The 19,053-nt window shown below is 34.0% G+C and overlaps 1 protein-coding gene across 1 annotated transcript in view; it reads right to left on the bottom strand.

The window, feature by feature from the left end:
- The window catches only part of LOC138702168 (uncharacterized), an 80,781-nt gene that overhangs the window by 3,009 nt on the left and 58,719 nt on the right, over window positions 1-19,053 (bottom strand). Inside the window, exons 3-7 of the mRNA XM_069829773.1 lie at window positions 5,194-5,332; window positions 3,495-3,682; window positions 3,270-3,414; window positions 1,914-2,095; window positions 203-395 (exon numbers count right to left, since the gene is read on the bottom strand). Coding sequence (XP_069685874.1) covers window positions 203-395; window positions 1,914-2,095; window positions 3,270-3,414; window positions 3,495-3,682; window positions 5,194-5,332 — 847 coding nt within the window. The remainder of the gene's footprint in view (window positions 1-202; window positions 396-1,913; window positions 2,096-3,269; window positions 3,415-3,494; window positions 3,683-5,193; window positions 5,333-19,053) is intronic.

The following is a 19,053-nucleotide window of genomic DNA, read 5'->3' as shown; positions in this document are numbered from 1 at the left end:
TTGACAAGTGTTGTGAATCAACGTTTTCCACATCGTTGGATCGGTCGAGGACGTCCAGTGACTTGGCCTACAAGATCACCTGATCTGTCTCCATTGCATAGGGACACATGATGTCAATCTGTGTATGCTGTTCGGTCAAACAGAAGGGTGGGAATCACACGGCGGCGTCCTCATATCGAGTGCCCGACAGACCAGTACTCACCTCTGTACCTTGAGAATGTAGAAGCCGAACGCCATGATGCCGATCAGCAGAAAGAGTCCTACACAGAGCACCGCCAGCACGGCGGGCTTGCTGACTGGCCAGGCGTTTCCCGCGATCGACCGCTCAGAGTTGCGCAACCAGAGGGCCACCAGGCTGGAGCCCACATCGGTCCGCGGTGTGGAGGTGATGTTAGCTGCAGACAGTGTTCAAAAGTTATGCGTCTGTGTTTAGCCTACAAGCGCTTGAAGAAAAAAAGAGTAATAATAATAATAATAATAATAATAATAATAGTAATAATAATAATACTAATAATAATAATAATAATAAAAGGCTTAATTACAAATAATAATAAAAATAATAATAATTTAATAATAATAATAATAATAATAATAAAACGCTTAATTACAAATAATAATAAAAATAATAAATAATAATTTAATAATAATAGTTAATAATAATCATAAATAACTAATACTAATCATAAATAATAAAATAATCATTAATAATAATAGGCTTACTTATAAATAATAATAATAATAAAAATAATAAATAATAATTTAATAATAATACTTAATAATAATCATAAATAACTAATACTAATCATAAATAATAATAATAGGCTTAATTACGAATAATAAAAATAATAACTAATAATTTAATAATAACACGTAATAATAATAATCATAAATAACTAAGACTAATCATAAATAATAAAATAATCATAAATAATAATAATAGGCTTAATTACAAATAATAAAAATAATAAATAGTAATTTAATAATAATACTTAATAATAATCATAAATAACTAATACTAATCATAAATAATAAAATAATCATAAATAATAATAGGCTTAATTACAAATAATAATAATAAAATAATAAATAATAATTTAATAATATTTAATAATCATAAATAACTAATACTAATCATAAATAATGATTTAATAATAATAATACTCAATAATAATCATAAATAAGTAATAGTAATCATAAATAATAATAATAATAATAATAATAATAATAGGCTTGATTACAAATAATAATAATAAAAATAATAAATAATAATTTAATAATAACACTTAATAATAATCATAAATAAGTAATACTAATCATAAATAATAATAATAATAATAATAATAATAATAATAATAATAATAATAGGCTTAATTACAAATAATAATAATAAAAATAATAAATAATAATTTAATAATAATACTTAAGTCATAAATAACTAATACTAATCATAAATAATAAAATAATCATTAATAATAATAATAATAATAATAATAATAATAATAATAATAGGCTTACTTATAAAAATAATAATAAAAATAATAAATAATAATTTAATAATAATACTTAATAATAATCATAAATAACTAATACTAATCATAAATAATAAAATAATAATAATAATAATAATAATAATAATAATAACAATAATAGTGCAATAGGCTATATCTGGACTGTAGTTGGGTAGAAACCTGAACACTTTTCATAGTCACATTGTTGACAAGTAACGCTATCTATGAGCATAATCAAGAAGCACTAAGAGATGCTAGAGTCAACAATGAATTTAAAAATGAATTCAGTTCCTGACGGCGACGGTTGGCTTCCCTGATACAGTCCTACCCTACTTCGTTGCGTGGTGCCTATTCCACGGCGTATGCTTAAAACACCTTCAGGAAGATAGCTTGCAAAGCACTCACTCTGTGTGGAAGTGTTAACACGCAGGTTGTTTTCCGTGGTGCTGGTGGTGGGGGTATCCCAGGCCGCCGGGGTGGACATCACCGCGCTGTTGCACAGGTCGCCAGTGTTGCAACATCTCACGAACGACCCCCGATATCTTCCCGACGTATCCCGCCCATCGCACAGATTTCCATTGTTGTCCCTGGCGATAAAATTTCACATGTGATATGCTATTGCATCCAGTAGTCGAAAATTAGCATCAACTTTTACTACAGGGATTTAATGAATTTGGCCTACTCACGAAGAAACTTACGGTGCTATAGTTTCCCGTTGATATTTGTGGACAATGATTGGATAGGGAAAGATTGTTCATGCTGTTCGGTAGAGTATGCCATTAGGAAAGTCCAGGATAACAGAGAGGGTTTGGAATTGAACGGGTTACATCAGCTGCTTGTCTATGCGGATGACGTGAATATGTTAGGAGAAAATCCACAAACTATTAAGGAAAAAAGAAACGGAAATGTTACTTGAAGCAAGTAAAGCGATAGGTTTGGAAGTAAATCCCGAAAAGACAAAGTATATGATTATGTCTCGTGACCAGAATATTGTACGAAATGGAACTATAAAAATTGGAAATTTATCTTTTGAAGAGGTGGAGAAGTTCAAATATCTTGGAGCAACAGTAACAAATATAAATGACACTCGGGAGGAAATTAAACACAGAATAAATATGGGAAATGCCTGTTATTATTCGGTTGAGAAGCTTTTATCATCTAGTCTGCTGTCAAAAAATCTGAAAGTCAGAATTTATAAAACAGTTATATTACCGGTTGTTCTGTATGGTTGTGAAACTTTGACTCTCACTTTGAGTGAAGAACATAGGTTAAGGGTGTTTGAGAATAAGGTGCTTAGGAAAATATTTGGGGCTAAGAGGGATGAAGTTACAGGAGAATGCAGAAAGTTACACAACACAGAACTGCACGCATTGTATTCTTCACCTGACATAATTAGGAACATTAAATCCAGACGTTTGAGATGGGCAGGACATGTAGCACGTATGGGTGAATCCAGAAATGCATATAGAGGGAAAAAGACCTTTGGGGAGGCCGAGACGTAGATGGGAGGATAATATTAAAATGTATTTGAGGGAGGTGGGATATGATGGTAGGGACTGGATTAATCTTGCTCAGGATAGGGACCGATGGCGGGCTTATGTGAGGGCGGCAATGAACCTCCGGGTTCCTTAAAAGCTGTTTGTAAGTAACTTTATATCGTTTACACCCTGTATAAATAAGAGACTGTTGATAACGTTAAAAAAAGGAAATGTTTTTTTTACTGGAAATTACTCAAAGCACTTGTCCCCAAGCTTCACTTACTGCGCACACCCCCTGGTCGTCAACATGCGTCCCTCCTCGCTGGAGTCCAGCACGTACTGGGTGTAGCACTTGTAGTTGGTGTGGCACGTGCTCCTATTGATGTTCCTACAGTGTGCGGTGTTGCACTCACACAACAGATGACGATCTGCAACACAGATTGAAGCCAGGGTCACCGTGAAGGCAGCATCACATTTCTCAGCACTCCGCGTAACCCCCTGTACTCACTTCTCTTCCTGCCGTTCGGGTCCTGATCCACCTTGCTGCTGCTGATAGTGCTGCTCACCCACGACGGCGGCGTGGACATCACTGCACTGTTGCAGAGGTCTCCACTGTCGCAACACTTCAGATACGGCCAGTTTATCCTTATTCTCACTTGGGGTCTGCGGTTTTCGCATAGTATGGGCGTGACGCTCCTGTTGGGATGGGCAGAATTAACATGTATAATGAGCCTGCAACTCCGCACACTTTTTATTTTTTATATACAGGGCGTTCATTTTTATTACTATATACAGAGTGTTCATTTAAAGTTTCGAAACCATATATATCGCTCGTCGGTAAATATTAAAGCAGGTATGTCAATTGATGCCCACAGGAGCAAGCGCGCGCTTTAGAGCCCAGGAGAGCCTGAGCGCTTTACAGCGGAAAGGAAAGAGACAGACGAAAGAGGTGGTATATGCCGCTTGGTCGACCTGCATTCAGGGATGGCCAGCACTGATTCAATAGATAAAAGGAACAGAACTTATTAAAACTGTATCCATGTTAATTTTTAGATTTGCCTGAGAAGTATAAGTGCATTATAAGAATGTAAGTTTTAATTTTAATGCTCATTTTTCACAAGTTTGTTTTTTTTTTTATTCAAAAGAAATATTTTCTCAAGTTTTCGTATAGAAAAGTGAAATTTTCAGGTATAGGCCTATTTATTTAGTAGCCTTACAGAATGTTTTCGTAAATCTAATATACCGTATATGCGTATTACTGAAGATAGTTATTGAAAATTTTGAAAATATTCGCATGGAAATTGTTTGTAAGGAAATGAATTAACAAAGCAACTACTGTTACATCATAAGCAGAAGATACGTGCCCATGTGTTGTAAAAATGTCAGCTCTATAGCTTCAGCACATTTCGAGAAAATAATTTAATATTCTGATGATAGGAAGTTGCTCACAAATATCACCTTAAAAGCATAATGCGATAAGAGTTTTGTTATGTAATATTAGTTACACTTAAAACAGATACAGTACCTAGGTAACTTTGCTTTGTACTGTAATATTGTTTTGATTAGTTTATTGATTACTTTTGTAAGGCTAAAGATACCATCAATATAAATTCCAACTTATCATATCATACTCAATCTCTTTCTTTGGAATATCACTTTCTTTATGAATGATGTGTTTCATCCACTTAATACAGTATAATATTATACTACTATGGAATTTAAGTGAATATTCCTTCTTAACTCTCTATTATGTTATTAAGATTTAAAACACAAGTGCAATATTAAGAAATCAGTGTTAGTACTTTTGTTTTACAGACAATATAGGTAATATTAAACAGAAAGAAGCCATATAAAAATAACGACATAAAATTTCACGTTCCGTTTGAAGTTTGTGCACCACTGTTTTCTTAATCCAACAGGTTGCTTATTCATATACACAACCCTTCCTCTTTCCATACTTAGCGCTTGCTGCCCGCGCACGACGTCAAGGTCAGAAAAATGAGCTTGGTTTGACATCACTGCCATACACTTTTTATTTTTTATGTACAGGGCGTTCATTTTTATTATTATATACAGGGTGTTCATTTAAAGTTTCGAAACCATATATATCGCTCGTCGGTCAATATTAAAGTATGAGTAACTATACGAAGGTGTTCAATATCAGCAGTGACCAAAATATATTTTAGTTCCAGTTGTGAATTACTCACTGCACACACCCCCTGGTGACGGGGTGGGACCCGTCCGTCTTGTTCAGGTACTGCGTGTAGCACTTGTACTGGCTGTAACACGTGCTCGTGTTCGTGCCCCTGCAGTGAGCCGTCGTACACTCGCACAACAGCTTCCGGTCTGTAACAAACGTACAGATTTGTCTCATTCCAAGACTGCTGAAAGCACTACTTAGCGGAGAACGCTACTAGCGCTAGCCGTTAAGAACGGAAGCATCATACACAATGAAAGTGTAGTCGCTCTTTTATTTGCTTCCACATACTCTGATATATCCTTAAGAACAGTTCCTTGCAGTGAACTAATATAATGATACATTATTACAGCGAACAGTCATTATACAGGGGGGTGCATAAGTAGGTATACAATAATACAGTATAGTTTCATTAAGTAAAAATGAGGATTACATACCACTTGTAGTTACATGACATCAATCGACGTTAGTTTAACTGCCTGATCGATACGTTACCGATTGTAATCCTCATTTGTACTTAATAAACTGTATTGTACCCAGTATACCTATTTATGCACCTTGTTGTATTTTGCATTGGAGGCAAAAGTAATAATAAAATAAGTAGGTGAAGTTATTCCCTTTAGATGTTTTTTTCTTGCATCAGAAGACCCTACACCACTACTAATACTGTAACGAAAAAAAGTGACGGGAGATATGAGGATATTCCTTTGACTGCGTGTATCGTCAGGAATAAGGATAATGGAATTAGGATGAATAAACAGAATTTTCTGCAGGATTTAAGTGTGTCTAGTGCACGGAACGAAATAAGCTATGAATAACAGTTAATCCAATAATAATAATAATAATAATAATAATAATAATAATAATAATAATAAACTTATTCATTTATTTATTTACTTATTTATTTATTTACTTATTTATTTACTTATTCCTTTATTATTTACTTATTTATTTATTTACTTATTTATTTATTTTTTTACTTATTTATTTATTTACTTAATTATTTATTTACTTACTCATTTATTTATTTATTTATTTATTTATATTTATTTATTTACTTATTTATTTACTTACTTACGCATTTATTTATTTATTTATTATTTATTTATTTACTTATTATTATTTATTTACTTATTTATTTATTCAATTATTTATTTTTTAACTTATTTATTTATTAATTTACTTACTTATTATTTATTTATTTATTTATTTACTTATTTATTTATTTACTTACTTACTCATTTATTTATTTATATTTATTTATTTATTTATTTATTTACTTATTTATTTATTTACTTACTAATTTATTTATATTTATTTATTTACTTATTTATTTACTCATTTATTTATTTATTTACTTACTTACTCATTTATTCATTTATTTATTTACTTATTTATTTACTTATTTATTTATTTATTTACTTATTTATTTATTTAATTATACATTTATTTACTTATTTATTTATATGTTTATTTATTTATTTATTTATTTATATTTATTTATTTACTTATTTATTTACTTACTTACTCATTTATTTATTTATTTATTATTTATTTATTTACTTATTATTATTTATTTACTTAATTATTTATTCAATTATTTATTTTTTAACTTATTTATTTATTAATTTACTTACTTATTTTTTATTTATTTATATATTTATTTACTTATTTATTTATTTACTTACTTACTCATTTATTTATTTATATTTATTTATTTATTTATTTATTTACTTATTTATTTATTTACTTACTAATTTATTTATATTTATTTATTTACTTATTTATTTACTCATTTATTTATTTATTTACTTACTTACTCATTTATTCATTTATTTATTTACTTATTTATTTACTTATTTATTTATTTATTTACTTATTTATTTATTTAATTATACATTTATTTACTTATTTATTTATATGTTTATTTATTTACTTATTTATTTATTTACTTATTTACTCATTTATTTACTTATTTATTTACTTATTTATTTATTTACTTATTTATTTATTTACTCATTTATTTACTTATTTATTTATTTACTTACTTACTCATTTATTTATTTACTTATTTATTTCTATACTTACTTACTTGCTTGCTTGCTTACTCACTTACTCATTTATTTATTTATTTATTTATTTATTTATTATTTATTTTACAAATACTTAATGTGCTGTACAACAGCCAGAGGCCAATAACAGTTCAACACACGACAATATCGTTTCAGAGCATTAATAATGATAGAAATTAGAATAAAGTACATAGGATTAATTATTAAAATAATGACAATTTGAAATATGATAATCGAAAATGAAAGATGGAATCTTATAAATGAATATAATACAAATAATAAAAAGATAACGAGAATAAAAAAAAATTGACTCTTTTCATTTCTGTCGTGACAATTTCTGAAGTCTTACGAACTGGTACAATCCAGGATGTAGCCTACAGCAACCGTCTTGTCTGCTAGTTTCATCATTATCTTAAGCTCTTATTAAATGCAGCCGTGCTACAACGGGCGGGAATCAGGTTTGAAATCGATAAGCCGATATCAGCTACCTTAAAGCAATGGTGGGATTGAGTGGCAGGGGAAACTGGAAAATCTAGTCATGAACATCGGGCACAGAGTATCAGATCGCTACTTATGTTGACGTCATGTTGACCCCTCACAGCAGGGATCCCACGTGTCAGTTTTGGTCGGACTGAGCTGTTAATAGCCCATCCATCCCCTCTGGCTCCTACTTTGGCGTCAGCCCCTGCCTATGACTTGGATACAGACCCGTTACTCATCGCCACGGACCCTGCATGCAAGAGTGGCTTTAGGGACAAGAGATGGAGGATGTGACAGCTATCGCCGGTTGGACAGCAGCGAACAGCAAAATAATATGTATAATTAATGAAAAATAGTCACATCATGGCATTAACTATAATAATATTTCATTTCTAATGGTAATAATGTCATCAAACCACCTCAAGTTTTGTAGTTTTTAATATCCAATACACAGCTGTACTCAGAAAATTACACACCGCAGAATCAGACCTGTGAATTATTTTTTAGTAAGTCTTAAAGTTTTTAATAACCAATTGAATTTGAGCTCTAAATATGTCCTCAATCCTACAGGTCATGGCCTTCGTGTAATAGCGTATTGATTATTGTAGTGTGTTTTGTTTTTTATGAAATTCAATTAGTTCTCAAAGTGACGAGAGATTGATTTTGTAAAATAGGAAAATTATGTAGGAAAATTAACATTTCACTGAAAACTACTATTTTTCTGGAAAAACTCTGGGTTTCAAGCTTCAAAATGAGGGGTCCAGCCGTTTTCCCGTAATTTCCATTACCATTTCAAATTATATATATGTATATATATAGACTAGCCGTACCCGTGCGCTCCGCTGCACCCGTTAGAAATAAATATAAGGTAATTACATAATTAAAATAAGGACGTTTGATCCAGGGAACATTCGTGTTTGATAGAAGGATAAATCGTTTAGTATGTTACTTAATTTAAATTGTATTAAAATAATTAAATTGCGATTTTTTTGGTCCAGAGACACTCATTTGGTGCAATGACAATTCCTTTAACATGTTTCTTAATTTTTATTACATGCAACCATAGCTTAATGAAGATTCACATCATTTAGATTTAATGTGTATATTTTATTTTACTTGTTATAGGTTTCCATTGAATTATGGTAATAACTTAATTTTAACCCTTGTTTTCTACGTATTCAGTAAATGGCGCTTGGCCCACTATGGTTCTGAACCCTTCAAATAACTTAAATAGTGATACAGCATAAACAGTGATATGTAATTATATTTCTTTCTTTCGAAAATGTAAGAATTCACGATCTCCTATGTACCATTGCCATGGAATGAATAAATGTGTTTATTCTTCCTACTCAAAAATTTTATATTTTGCACATAGGAATTACTGCAGGAACAACAACGCTACAATCTGAGGCGGCGGTGAAAATGTATTATATTGTTTTTTTTTTAAGTCTTGTATATCCTTAAATATCAGTCCTATCAAAATTTTGCATAGAATAAAACTTATCGGAAATCATTTTTAAAGAAATTTTTGTTATGTAACACTTTTTTACAAAAATCAATAATAAGCGAGATATCTGGATTTATTTAATTCAGGCCCCCTTATAACCCCCCTTTTAAATAAAGTATTTTGAATGCCATATAGCTTAAAATCTAAATTACAACGAACTTAATTTATATTCCAATTTTCATATAAATCTGTTCAGCTATTATCACATGAAAAGGTAACAAACATACAGACAGACAGACACACAGACATACAAAAAAAAATTTCAAAAAACGATTTTCGGTTTCAGGGTGGTTAATTATATATGTTAGGTCCAATTATTTTTGGAAAATCGAAAATTATCAGAAAAATTTCGGCTACAGATTTATTATTAGTATAGATGAGGAAAGAGATTTTGTGCGAGATCGTATTTGCTTGTTTTCCGCCCAGAACCAATATGCGGTAAGTGTGAAATACCACATTCAGTATTCCCAACGTAACACACATAACAATTTCCCTCTTCTTACCGCTTAAGCGCGACATTCATTTTACTGCTTTAGGCTTTTAACATATTATTTTTAGAGACGTTTAACATAGTAATAATTATAAATTGGAAACTTACCACTGCAATTTCACCTAAATTGCAATGTTAATTATTGTTTTTAAATATTTGCAAAAATTAAGTAAAGTCTACTACTCCACGAAACTTATTGCATTCCTGATACAAGTAACATTAAGGAAGCCGTGAAAAAATCAACAAGATTCCAGATGCCGATGTTATTACTGCAATATGTTATATAAATAATATTGTTAAAATATTAAAATGAAAAATAAATCATTACGTCATAACCTTACCGTTTGTTTTAAGTTCGCATTTATAGACTGGGGAAAAAAAAGACAGACGTATATCACGGCCTGCTGGAATATAGTAAACACAGAAAACATTTCATAGCAACAATGTTGAAGATAGATATTTTAGTTTTTAAAAGTTGCCGTCATTGAACAGAAACCAAGATGGAGATTTCATTGCAACTAATTAGAAATTCCTCTTTCAGGTATGTAATAAACGATCTTCGCATAAAATAATGTACGATACACGAGCGGTATGTTTGTTTTCATGTCCTCGGAAAATAAAAAAGCTGAACTACGTTTCGCTTTTTCAATATTTTCCTCGAACATGAAAACGTCAACGTACCGCTCTTGTAACACATATTACTATTTCTGTAGATTCCTCCCCTTGAAGGATGATTAAAGAATAAAAGAAAATGGAACGAATAATGCGAGAGAAGTGAAGGGGAAGGGGAGAGAATGCGAAACAAAAGCAGAAACATAGAAAGTAGAGAATGAGGGACAGGGAAACAAACTAGGATATGAGAAGTGGAGAAATTAAGAAAAGAGCAAGCATAGAAAGAAGGAGGTGGCAGATAAGCGGCGTTTGGCGGGCTGCAGCAATTACAAGCCGTGTCACATATGGCAGTCATTCTTTGAAGACCCGCCCGGGGGCTGACGGACGCCTGGCTGGTTGGGGCGCCCGCCGTCCCGACGCGGCCACCGAGCGGAAGTAAACATCGCCAGTAGCTCAGGCGGCAAGGGTGCGCCTTCGTCATCGTCCGACGTGGCGCCTGCCTCAAACCCCGAGCGCTTCTTGCCAGTCAGTCCCAACTCTAGGCTTCATCTCGTATCACTTGTCTTTTATTACTTTCTTTTACTACAGCATTTTCTTTTCTCTTTGAGTCCTTCATTTTATTCTGCCTCCATTTCACCTATTTTCCTTTCTCTCTAACGTTTTTCCTTCCCTCTCTATGTTCGTGCTATATTATTTATTTTTTAATTTCTTTTTTCTATACTTTAGTTACCTCTTCTATCATTCTTTCTCTTAATTAAAATGTGTCTCAGTGAAAAGTACAGCAGAGTTCGTATAGGCCAGTTTCTGTCAGATGCTTTTCCAATTCACTGTGGGCTAAAGCAAGGAGATGCACTATCACCTTTACTTTTTAACTTTGCTCTAGAGTATGCCATTAGGAAAGTCCAGGATAACAGAGAGGGTTTGGAATTGAACGGGTTACATCAGCTGCTTGTCTATGCGGATGACGTGAATATGTTAGGAGAAAATCCACAAACGATTAGGGAAAATACGGGAATTTTACTGGAAGCAAGTAAAGAGATAGGTTTGGAAGTAAATCCCGAAAAGACAAAGTATATGATTATGTCTCGTGACCAGAATATTGTACGAAATGGAAGTATAAAAATTGGAGATTTATCTTTTAAGAGGTGGAAAAATTCAAATATCTTGGAGCAACAATGACAAATATAAATGGCACTCGGGAGGAAATTAAACACAGAATAAATATGGGAAATGCCTGTTATTATTCGGTTGAGAAGCTTTTATCATCCAGTCTGCTGTCAAAAAATCTGAAAGTTAGAATTTATAAAACAGTTATATTACCGGTTGTTCTGTATGGTTGTGAAACTTGGACTCTCACTTTGAGAGATGAACAGAGATTAGGGGTGTTTGAGAATAAGGTGCTTAGAAAAATATTTAGGGCTAAAAGAGATGAAGTTACAGGAAAATGGAGAAAGTTACACAACACAGAACTGCACGCATTGTATTCTTCACCTGACATAATTAGGAACATTAAATCCAGACGTTTGAGATGGGCAGGGCATGTAGCACGTATGGGGCGAATCCAGAAATACATATAGAGTGTTAGTTGGGAGACCTGAGGGAAAAAGACCTTTAGGGAGGCCGAGACGTAGATGGGAAGATAATATTAAAATGTATTTGAGGGAGGTGGGATATGATGGTAGAGAATGGATTAATCTTGCTCAGGATAGGGACCAATGGCGGGCTTATGTGAGGGCGGCAATGAACCTCCGGGTTCCTTAAAATCCAGTAAGTAAGTATCATTCTTTCTCATTATTTCTACTCCACGTTAATTCTTCTTTTGTACCTTTATTCCATTTCATTATTTATGCCTTTGTTATTTTATGTTTTAATTCTTTTTATTGCTGTCTTTCTTTTCCCGCTTCTTATACAGTGTGTTACGGGTATACGTAAAGAATTAGAGAAATCTGTTGGGACTTATAATTTTTATTCATGTTTTCATGTTTGAAAATGCCGCAAAAATAGATTTTAATCATTTCTTTTCTTTGCATCAAACCTCGAAACCTATGATAGGTACTGGTGTAGACATGCGAATTTAACACTTTCTGAAAGAATTAGCACAATCGGTTGGAATTTATGGATTTTTATTAACGTTTATGTAAATCGCATTTTTGCCGCATGAAACGAACGTTTTCCCCATTTCGTAGTCATACATTAACAAACTTATGTTTCTCTGCATGGGACCACGAAACTTTTTTATAGATATGCGTGCAGACACACGAAGTTAACACTTTTTTTTAAGAATTTAGAAGAATCTCCTGGGATTTGTAATTTTTATTAATGTTTTCATATTTGAAAACCTCTCCAAATCTGTTCTTTGCATCGAACCTAGAAACATACGGTAGATACTGGTGTAGACAAACGAATCTAACACTTTCTGGTATTAATATTATAAGGGGAGGAGTGATAGTAGGAGGAAGAAGAATAAAGTGCATGAGATTTGCTGATGATATGGCGTTGTTAGCAGAAGAGGAGATGATACTAAGGGATATGCTACTGGAGCTAAATGACAGCTGTGAGCAGTATGGGATGAAGATAAATGCAAACAAGACGAAGACCATGGTCATAGGAAGAAAAATAAAGAAGGTAAACGTGCGAATTCTAAATGAGGCAGTAGAGCAAGTGGACAGCTTCAAATACTTGGGGTGTACTATAAGCAGTAACATGAGCTGCTGCCAGGAAGTCAAAAGGAGGATAGCAATGGCAAAGGAAGCTTTTAATAGAAAAAGGAGCATCTTCTGCGGACCTCTGGTGAAAGAACTAAGGAAGAGACTAGTGAAGTGCTTTGTGTGGAGTGTAGCATTGCATGGGGCAGAAACATGGACATTACGACGAAGTGAAGAGAAGCGAATAGAAGCATTTGAAATGTGGATATGGAGAAGAATGGAACGTGTGAAATGGACAGACAGAATAAGAAATGAAGCTGTGTTGGAAAGAGTGGGTGAAGAAAGAATGATGCTGAAACTGATCAGGAAGAGGAAAAGGAATTGGTTGGGTCACTGGCTGAGAAGAAACTGCCTACTGAAGGATGCACTGGAAGGAATGGTGAACGGGAGAAGAGTTCGGGGCAGAAGAAGATATCAGATGATAGACGACATTAAGATATGTGGATCATATGAGGAGACTAAGAGGAAGGCAGAAAAAGGGAAGATTGGAGAATGATGGGTTTGCAGTGAAGGACCTACCCTTGGCCAGAACACTTATGTATGTCTATGTATTTGTATCTTTCATCATTTTCCTTGTGTGTTGCTTCTCCCACCATTTCCATAATCTTGCCTTCTTGTGTATCTGGATGCGATCTCAAGGCCGCGGACGTGAGGGATGCCCCGTCATCACAGGGACGCTTCCTTTCACATCTCGAGAGTGCCATTAACATTCCAGCAGGCCGCTGGGCAAGAGGGGAGTATGTCCAGTCAGCTAGGCCCCATCACAGGACTCGATTCCGGATATCCAGTCTCAGAAGCTGCTTTATGCAGAGATTCAGTCGAACGGACGGACTGTAAATTCCGTGTGACTTGCTGGGTTTTCGTTTAGTTTCCCATCATGCCACAGCTGCTCAAACACAAAGCTGAAGCCCGTGGGGGCAGAAGTCTTTGTGCAGTGACATCACAGACAATAAACGTCACAGACCAAATGTTGACAGAGATCTGAACACCGGGCCGTATGAAACATGATCACATTGTTGCAATGTCATACCGAGGCGGGTATCTTCCCTCTGTAGGATATTGGTAAATTTAAAAAATGTATTCTAATAATTCTTGGCGTAAAAATAATTTCACTCCAAAATATTTATGTCACCGTGAAAGCTACCACATGATACGTCTGCATTTAATATTCTAACGTAAATGATAAATAATACTAAACCCCGTTACAATAAGCTCTATTAAATAATTCTTCATGTAGACAACATTTTAACCATAGAAAATCCGACCTTTTGCAAAAAAGTGTTACAATATTATTAAAATATATGTAACGTTACGTTAGACATGTGCAGATATTTTCAAATGATACAATTTGTGATACAGTATTTGACTGGAACTGACAAAATATATTAAAATCTATTTCATTTATCTATGAATCCTTATTGAAAAGACAAAGTACATGATTATGTCTCGTGACGAGAATATTGTACGAAATGGAAATATAAAAATTGGAAATTTATCTTTTGAAGAGGTGGAGAAGTTCAAATATCTTGGAGCAACAGTAACAAATATAAATGACACTCGGGAGGAAATTAAACGCAGAATAAATATGGGAAATGCCTGTTATTATTCGGTTGAGAAGCTTTTATCATCCAGTCTGTTGTCAAAAAATCTGAAAGTTAGAATTTATAAAACAGTTATATTACCGGTTGTTCTGTATGGTTGTGAAACTTGGACTCTCACTTTCAGAGAGGAACATAGGTTAAGGGTGATTGAGAATAAGGTGCTTAGAAAAATATTTGGGGCTAAGAGGGATGAAGTTACAGGAGAATGGAGAAAGTTACACAACACAGAACTGCACGCATTGTATTCTTCACCTGACATAATTAGGAACATTAAATCCAGACGTTTGAGATGGGCAGGGCATGTAGCACGTATGGGCGAATCCAGAAATGCATATAGAGTGTTAGTTGGGAGGCCGGAGGGAAAAAGACCTTTAGGGAGGCCGAGACGTAGATGGGAAGATAATATTAAAATGGATTTGAGGGAGATGGGATATGATGATAGAGACTGGATTAATCTTGCTCAGGATAGGGACCAATGGTGGGCTTATGTGAGGGCGGCAACGAACCTGCGGGTTCCTTAAAAACCAGTATGTAATAAGTAAGTAAGTAAGTAATTAATTAAGTAATGATTTTGAGTTTCCATCAAATTATCAAAATAGATATATTAGAGTGCATTTAATATATTTCTGTGTGACAAATCTTATATTTCACAATATTTGTAACTTTCCATCGAACTATCAAAATACATTAAAATATATCTCAATTTATTTCTGTGTCAATACTATCATTTCGAAATATATCTGAGTGTTGACACAAATACAGAATTCCAAATGTATTAACATAACATCTAAGTTGCACTTATCAATGTTTCCACTCCATAACTCCCTGCGCTACAGACATGCGGGCGGCCCCTTCCTGTCGCCGCCGGGGTGTTATGCGCGGGCCTTCGAGGCATCAGCGATTCCCGATGCTTAATGTATAAAGCGAAACATAGACGCTATACCACGGCCGTCCCGACGTCTTGTCGTCCCCAACGTCGCCACAGTGGCGACTGTCATGTTTTTCACATCCTTTTCTATACCCTCCCGTTCCCAGAGTAACAGAAACAAATGACGTCCACTTATCAGATTTGTAAAGACCTCGTCTACAGTACAGAGTACCCGTATCTTCTTCATGTTAAACAAGTCTGTTGCAATAATATGAAACTACACAAAATCAAACGAAAACAGTGGTTGCTAGGCTACGAAATCGTGATAATACTAAAACTGACATAAGGGAATCGCTGTTAAATTCATTTTATGTGCATTATTAATTACAATTGAACCTTAGAGTCAGTCTTGTTATGTGGCGTTAACACAATCTATGTTAACTATATGTGGTTGCTAGGATACGAAATCGTGATAATACTAAAACTGACATAAGCAAATCGCTGTTAAGTTCATTTTATGTGCATTATTAATTACAATTGAACCTTAGAGTCAGTCTTGTTATGTGGCGTTAACACAATCTATGTTAACTATATGTGGTTGCTAGGCTACGAAATCGTGATAATACTAAAACTGACATAAGCAAATCGCTGTTAAGTTCATTTTATGTGCATTATTAATTACAATTGAACCTTAGAGTCAGTCTTGTTATGTGGCGTTAACACAATCTATGTTAACTATATGTGGTTGCTAGGATACGAAATCGTGATAATACTAAAACTGACATAAGCAAATCGCTGTTAAGTTCATTTTATGAACATTATTAATTACAATTGAACCTTAGAGTCAGTCTTGTTATGTGGCGTTAACACAATCTATGTTAACTATATGTGGTTGCTAGGATACGAAATCGTGATAATACTAAAACTGACATAAGCAAATCGCTGTTAAGTTCATTTTATGTGCATTATTAATTACAATTGAACCTTAGAGTCAGTCTTGTTATGTGGCGTTAACACAATCTATGTTAACTATATGTGGTTGCTAGGATACGAAATCGTGATAATACTAAAACTGACATAAGCGAATCGCTGTTAAATTCATTTTATGTGCATTATTAATTGCAATTGAACCTTAGAGTCAGTCTTGTTATGTGGCGTTAACACAATCTATGTTAACTATATGTGGTTGCTAGGATACGAAATCGTGATAATGTTAAAACTGATATAAGCAAATCGCTGTTAAGTTCATTTTATGTGCATTATTAATTACAATTGAACCTTAGAGCCAGTCTTGTTATGTGGCGTTAACACAATCTATGTTAACTATATGTGGTTACTAGGATACGAAATCGTGATAATACTAAAACTGACATAAGCGAATCGCTGTTAAGTTCATTTTATGTGCATTATTAATTACAACTGAACCTTAGAGTCAGTCTTGTTATGTGGCGTTAACACAATCTATGTTAACTATATGTGGTTGCTAGGATACGAAATCGTGATAATGTTAAAACTGATATAAGCAAATCGCTGTTAAGTTCATTTTATGTGCATTATTAATTACAATTGAACCTTAGAGCCAGTCTTGTTATGTGGCGTTAACACAATCTATGTTAACTATATGTGGTTGCTAGGATACGAAATCGTGATAACACTAAAACTGACATAAGCGAATCGCTGTGAAGCTCATTTCACCTGTCCTCTGGTCCTGTGTTGACAGTGTTCTCTGGTGTTCCCACGTCTTGCAGATTCGTATTGGTCTCTGCGACTTTGACCTTTGTGCAAATATCGATGATGTGAGATCCTGGATCGTTAGCGGAGTTGTGAGAATGCAGAGTCGCGAATTTCTTGGCTTGACATGCAGCAGGTAGCGGAGTCAATACTCGGGCGTAGACCTCAGGCACAGCTCCTGACTCCCTTCTTGAAGCAAGTAGATTTTGTTTTACTTTGTGTTTTAAATTATGACTTGACTGTGCACACTGTTTCCTTCTTGACATCCTGGATTCTGTATTTGTTCACTTCTTTATCACCCTGTAGCACACTACGTTTAGTTTTAACAGGCGGAGACAGAAGCGGGTTGCCTATGCGGGTCCAGTGATGAACCGTCGCATAACGCATGCGCACAGACACGTGCCGATATCAATAAGGCCACTTCCTCCACCGAGCTGTCACTTCCGGTTCACGAAACAAGTTCGCCATTTGCATACAAACAATGCATGCGTTGCCAGGCAACCGTCGGCTGTGGAGTGACAATACAGGCAGTAACGTGACGACTTCGTCCCTTTGTCTGTAGTCCAATTTACTTCCTTATTTAATTAATTATCTACTCATTTATTCATTTATTTACTTGCATATTATTTATTTATTTATTTATCTATCTAATTCTTGTATTCTCCAGTTATGTATTTGGTTCTATGTTATTTATACATTTCTTTGTTTTGTTTGCTTATCTTTTGTTTATTTATTTACTTATCTATTGACTTACTTTTTTACTCACTTATATCCCTATTTGCTTATTTATTTAATTCTTGGTATATCTATTTATTTGTTTCTTTGTTATTGTGCATTTCTTTGCTTTGTCTGATTTTCTTTGTTTATTTATTTACTTATTTCTCCTAAGGAGAAAATCCACACACGATTAAGGAAAATACGGGAATTTTACCAGAAGCAAGTAAAGAGATAGGTTTGGAAGTAAATTCCGAAAAGACAAAGTATATGATTATGTCTCGTGACGGGAATATTGTACGAAATGGAAATATAAAAATTGGAAATTTATCCTTTGAAGAGGTGGAAAAATTCAAATACCTGGGAGCAACAGTAACAAATATAAATGGCACTCGGGAGGAAATTAAACGGAGGATAAATATGGGAAATGCCTGTTGCTATTCGGTTGAGAAGCTTTTGTCATCCAGTCTGCTGTCAAAAAAATCTGAAAGTTAGAATTTATAAAACAGTTATATTACCGGTTGTTCTGTATGGTTGTGAAACTTAGACTCTCACTTTGAGAGAGGAACATAGGTTAAGGGTGTTTGAGAATAAGGGCTTAGGAAAATATTTAGGGCTAAGAGGGATGAAGTTACAGGAGAATGGAGAAAGTTACACAACACAGGACTGCACGCATTGTATTCTTCACCTGACATAATTAGGAACATTAAATCCAGACGTTTGAGATGGGCAGGGCATGTAGCACGTATGGGCTAATCCAAAAATGCATATAGAGTGTTAGTTGGGAGGTCGGAAGGAAAACGACCATTGGGGAGGCCAAGACGTAGATGGAAGGATAATATTAAAATGGATTTGAGGGAGGTGGGATATGATGGTAGAGACTGGATTAATCTTGCTCAGGATAGGGACCGATGGCGGGCTTATGTGAGGGCGGCAATGAACCTCCGGGTTCCTTAAAAGCCAGTAAGTAAGTAAGTAAGTAAGTATTTATTTACTTATTTAACTGGCTTACTTGTTTATTTACTTATTTCTCGTTATATCTATTTATTTGTTTCTTTGTTATTGGTGAATTTCTTTGTTTTGTTTGCTT

Source organism: Periplaneta americana, chromosome 6 (assembly GCF_040183065.1).
Source record: "Periplaneta americana isolate PAMFEO1 chromosome 6, P.americana_PAMFEO1_priV1, whole genome shotgun sequence".
Lineage (NCBI taxonomy): Eukaryota > Metazoa > Arthropoda > Insecta > Blattodea > Blattidae > Periplaneta > Periplaneta americana.
This window is presented reverse-complemented; position numbering and strand designations above follow the sequence as displayed.